At 40.0% G+C, this 5,005-nt stretch overlaps 1 protein-coding gene across 1 annotated transcript; it reads left to right on the top strand.

Annotated features, from left to right (window-relative positions):
• The first annotated feature begins 735 nt into the window (after positions 1-735).
• LOC147625096 (mitogen-activated protein kinase 1-like) lies at positions 736-4,386 on the top strand. Its single transcript, XM_086818360.1, has 6 exons — positions 736-1,103; positions 1,230-1,359; positions 1,810-1,947; positions 2,405-2,743; positions 3,352-3,535; positions 3,888-4,386. Exons 1-6 carry the CDS (start codon positions 925-927, stop codon positions 4,058-4,060), a joined length of 1,143 nt encoding a protein of 380 aa, XP_086674486.1. The 5' UTR covers positions 736-924; the 3' UTR covers positions 4,061-4,386.
• Positions 4,387-5,005: the final 619 nt, after the last annotated feature.

Below are 5,005 nucleotides of genomic sequence, written 5' to 3'. Positions count from 1 at the left end.
TTTCTTTAGTGTAGCATGGACTAGTCTTTAGAGAGTCCTTGTGTAAAACAAATGTATATCATCATCATGAATGCTCTCTTTGAAGAATATTGTCCAGGCTTTAGGAGAAAATACCTCAACTTATCTTTCACCTTTCAATGTATACATTCAAAATACCAATAGAAACATATACATCTCGTTTCGCGAAAGTGATTTAGGCATAGTGTATTGAATTGCATATGTGATCAGGAGGTGGTAAGAGGAAAGTGGTGTGTGCTTAGTGCATCGTGCACATTGGAGCCTAGATGTGAGGTGGGTCAACATAATTGAAATGGAGGATAGGGATAGGTATAGAAAGGAATTGGGTTAAAATGAAGCCGCAATCAAAGGTTGGTAGAAGGCTCCATATAAGTATGATAATAAAATGGGAGGAGAATTTAATATATATATATATATATATATATATATAATTATTGTTCCCCCCAAAAAAAGGGAGGACACTTTAGAGTATGGTAAATGGGATAGGTATAGAAAAGAATTGGGTTAAAAAGAAGCCACAATCAAAGGTTGGTAGAAGTGGCTCCATATATATGTAATATGATAATAAAATGGGAGGAGACTTTAGGGAAGGGGCCTTTCCCGGGTGAACCACCTCTAGGAAAGACCGCGTGCGTGCCGGCTAATGGGAACAGCTGGCCCCTTGTCGCAAGGCAAGGGCTGTATACAAGCACCAAGCCACTCTCTCCCATTTACAATACAAGATTCCTCGTACTCATAGCACCAGGTCCTTTGCAAAACACCACCTCTTATAAGAAGCCCCGCGCACGCGCACACACACACACACACACCCACACACACCCACCCACGCACCCACCCAAGAGAACAGGGCCTTCTCCTGCTTGTGTAATAGCTTCTGCATCCTCCTTACCTTTTGCGTCAGAAATAATGCCCGAGGAGCACAAGCAGTCGAGAAGCCCTTTCACAGACTATGATGATATTCAAGGAGTGCCCACTTATGATGGCAAGTTTGTGGAATACAACGTCTATGGCAACACGTTTGAAGTCACTGCAAAGTATAAGCCCCCCTTTTCACCAATTGGGCGTGGTGCATATGGTGTTGTTTGGTAATCAAGCGCTCTCAATCCTCTCTCTCTCTCTCTCTCTCTCTCTCTCTCTTCTTAATTATCTTTCAAATTACCCTTAATCAATTGGGTTATTCAATGGCTAACTATTTTGTTTAATTTCCTCAGCTCCGCTCTTAATTCTGAGACAAATGAGTTGGTCGCCATCAAGAAAATATGCAATGTGTTCGATAACAAGGTTGATGCTAAGAGAACATACAGAGAATTGAGGCTCCTACGCCACATGGAGCATGAAAATGTGCGTGTGAACTCATGACATTCTTTTGTTTTCCCCCTTACAAAGTTTGATGCTAAATGTGATCAACCATAAGTTTAGCGTTTAATTAGATGTTTTTATGGGCGAAACAATTCAGAGTGTGCGAATTGATTTGATTTTTGAAAGCTATATATGGTATATAACAAAAGATTTAAGGTGGTCAAAATTTTAAAATAATGAGGTTGAGGAGTTGGATTAGCGTTTAATTATAGTTTGGGTTTGGCTAATGAAGTGGTGCAAATTTATTTTATTTTTGAAGCTAAACATTTAAGTTCAAAAATAAAAAAAGTATTGGCTAATGAAGTGGTGCAAATTTATTTGATTTTTGAAGCTAAACATTTAAGCTCAAAAATAAAAAAAGTATTGGGTTAAGGTATTGGACTAGCATTTAATTTTATGATGGAGGTGGTGATCCTTTTTCTTTTTTGGCAGGTAATTGCGATTAAAGACATAATGCCGCCCCCAAGGCGGCATGATTTCGATGATGTTTATGTGGCGTATGAGCTGATGGACACAGATCTCAACCAAGTGATACGCTCGAGGCAAGCTTTGACGGAGGAGCACTGTCAGGTCTTATGGTCTCTACTTTCTTCCAATGGCCCAATTCAATGATTTGTTATATTTAATTATATTGGTTAATAATGCGGTAAAAAGTGAATCATTATGCGGTGTTGAACGTCTTAATTTAATCAAGTGATCAATTTCATCAAATTGTGGGCGGTAAAAAGTGAATCATTATGCTGTGTTGAACGTCTTAATTTAATCAAGTGATCAATTTCATCAAATTGTGGGCGGCGGCGGCGGCGACGGTGTGTGTGTGTGGTGGCGGTGGTGGCGGTGGAGGGGCGTGTGTGTGTGTGTGTGTGTGTGTGGTGGCGGCGGCGGCAATGGAGATGGTGGTGGGGTGGAGGGTGTGTGTGTGGCCGGCTCTGCATGGGTGCGGTTAATTAATCAAACATGATTAGGGACTAAGATGATTATAAAAGACTAAGACGTCTGTTTTGAATAATCGATGGCCGTGTTGCAGTATTTCCTGTATCAAATATTGAGGGGATTGAAGTACATACACTCAGCGAACGTGCTACACAGGGATTTAAAGCCAGGGAATCTACTGATTAACGCTAATTGCGATCTTAAGATCTGCGATTTCGGGTTAGCGAGGGCGGCGTCAAGCTCGGAGGCCAACTTCATGACGGAGTACGTGGTGACGAGGTGGTACAGGGCTCCCGAATTATTGCTCAACTCGGCCGACTACACGGGCGCCATCGACGTCTGGTCCGTGGGTTGCATCTACATGGAGCTTCTCAACCACGAGCCCCTCTTCCCCGGCAAAGATTACGTCCACCAGCTCCGCTCCATCGTCGAGGTATCATAATTAATTTACCCTACCCCTAACCCCTCCCTAATCCCCCTTCTAATCACTTCTCAATTACTTATCTCTGCCTTTACCTGCTCTTAATTATTGCTTTGCCAACCTCCCATCCATCGTCGTCGTGTTTAAAGCCCTTACCCTTCCTTAATCCCTTTGCTTAATCCGACTTGTCCTTCTCTTGGTCTTGCATGCCATTAATCTTTAACCTCGGCGTTCTAACCCATCACTAATCTCTCCTAATCACTGCCTAAGCGAGTTTCTATGGGGTTTATCACAAGTCTTTGCCATACTTATCTGCTCTTTACTCCTCTTGTACACATATTCCGATCAATCACTGAGGTATAATATTAATAAACCCTCACCCATCACTAACCTAGCCATAATCTTGTCTTAATCACTATTTGATCACATATGTTTCTATGCTCTAACGTTTCGCTTCATAAGTTATGGATGATAATCTCCTCTTAATCATCAGCCACTATTTGCCTTAATCTCCTCTTAATCATTAGTCACGTTATTACTTAACGTCACCAACTTTGCCTTAAAGCAAGGTCAAATTTTGGGTCTCTCACATTTTGATGGGCTTATTAAATAAATGGCAGTTGATTGGATTGCCAAACGACGCCGAGTTGGATTTTGTGAAGAGCGAGAATGCTAGGCGATACCTTCGCCAGCTTCCACGTTATGAGAAGAAACCTTTGCAAGAAAAATACCCCAAGGTGTCCCCACTGGCCCTCGACCTCGTGGACAAGATGCTCGCATTTGACACAACAAAGAGAATTTCAGGTGATTCCATAGCTCCCAAAGCTTTCATACTCTCAAGAGAAGTTTTAGATTCCTTGTTAGTTTGAGCTTGCATTGTTTGAGTTCCACACTAGGCTTATACTCAACATGATTTAGGTTTCCAGTTTCCATGTCAACTAGCTTATACTTCACATGGTTTAGGTTCCCTATTTGATTAGTCTTTTTCACACCTTTCAAGTTCTCCACTTGGTTAATCTTTGAGATGGTTTAGATACTTGAAATGTTTGATTCTAACAATATTTGAGATGCTATACATTCTAAGTTGTTCATGTTTTCAAGTGTTTAACTTTCTTCATGTTTGTGTCTTCTATGTTGGTGGATTACTTTTCTTCAGTGGAAGATGCGCTTGCCCATCCTTATCTTTCATCTCTCCATGACATCTCTGATGAGCCAAGCTGCCCTTCACCCTTCACCTTCAACTTTGAGGAGCAAAAGTTAACTGAGGATCAAATAAGGAAGCTCATTTACAAGGAAGCCCTCCATTTCAACCCAGATTATCAAGAGTAAAGGACAAGTAAAACCAGCAAACCGATGTTTTCATTTACAATTTTTCTTGTGCCATACTTATTTCATTGTGTTTCTTTGACTCGTAAGAGACCACAAAAGCACCCAACCTAGCTTATACACCATCACTTTGAAAACATACAAGATGCTTTCTATATGGGATCTTGATAACGTGTGTTTTATCATCAAATGTAGATGTTAAAGTGAAAAATCCAATTGTAAACTTCAAATTAGGCCTTGTGAAGCCATTGAAAAAAATGTGCAACCTTAAGGCCTTCAATGTATGTAAATGCATATGTAAAGCTATCCAAGATGTAAAATTCAAACCACCTGTGTGTGTGTGTGTGTGTGTGTGTGTGTGTGTGTGTGTGTGTGTGTGCACCTATACCTGAGATTATATAAAAACATAAAAAATATGATTGTAGTTAACTAAAAACTAAAAAGTGGAAATCATAATGTGTCTTGTAGCATAATTTTCAGAATGACATTCATTTAGTCTTGTTGCTTAACATGTGACAAAGATTTTTTTTTTCTTATTTCTCTTTGAGTTAAAAGCGGACCATTGTTGGGTTAATTTAAAGAAGAAAAAAAAGATGTTTTATTTTGCTCTAGATGAGGCAACCTCATGTGTACATTCCGTGGCTTGCATTTTCTCTTTTTCTATGAAATTCCACTCTCAAGCCCACACACTAGAGATCCATCCTTCCTATAGTTCAATCGACCCTCTAACACTCTTAAGCTCCCAATATATGGCCTTTTTGTTACCATAATCTTGCACCTACTCTTTTTAATACTTTCTCCAAGCTAGTGTACTCAATGTCATCTTGGGTATCGATACCAAGGCAATAGTAAACTCACAAATGACATGTAACATGTAGTTTCATCTTACATTAGCACATTGTGAGCTATCAAGAACGAGACCTTAAAATTTCAAATTTCTTAATTGGA

This window comes from Cibotium barometz, chromosome 24, assembly GCF_041138505.1.
Source record: "Cibotium barometz isolate CiBa-2024 chromosome 24, ASM4113850v1, whole genome shotgun sequence".
NCBI lineage: Eukaryota > Viridiplantae > Streptophyta > Polypodiopsida > Cyatheales > Cibotiaceae > Cibotium > Cibotium barometz.
Note: the sequence above shows the minus strand (reverse complement) of the source record. Positions and strands in the feature narration are given on the sequence as shown.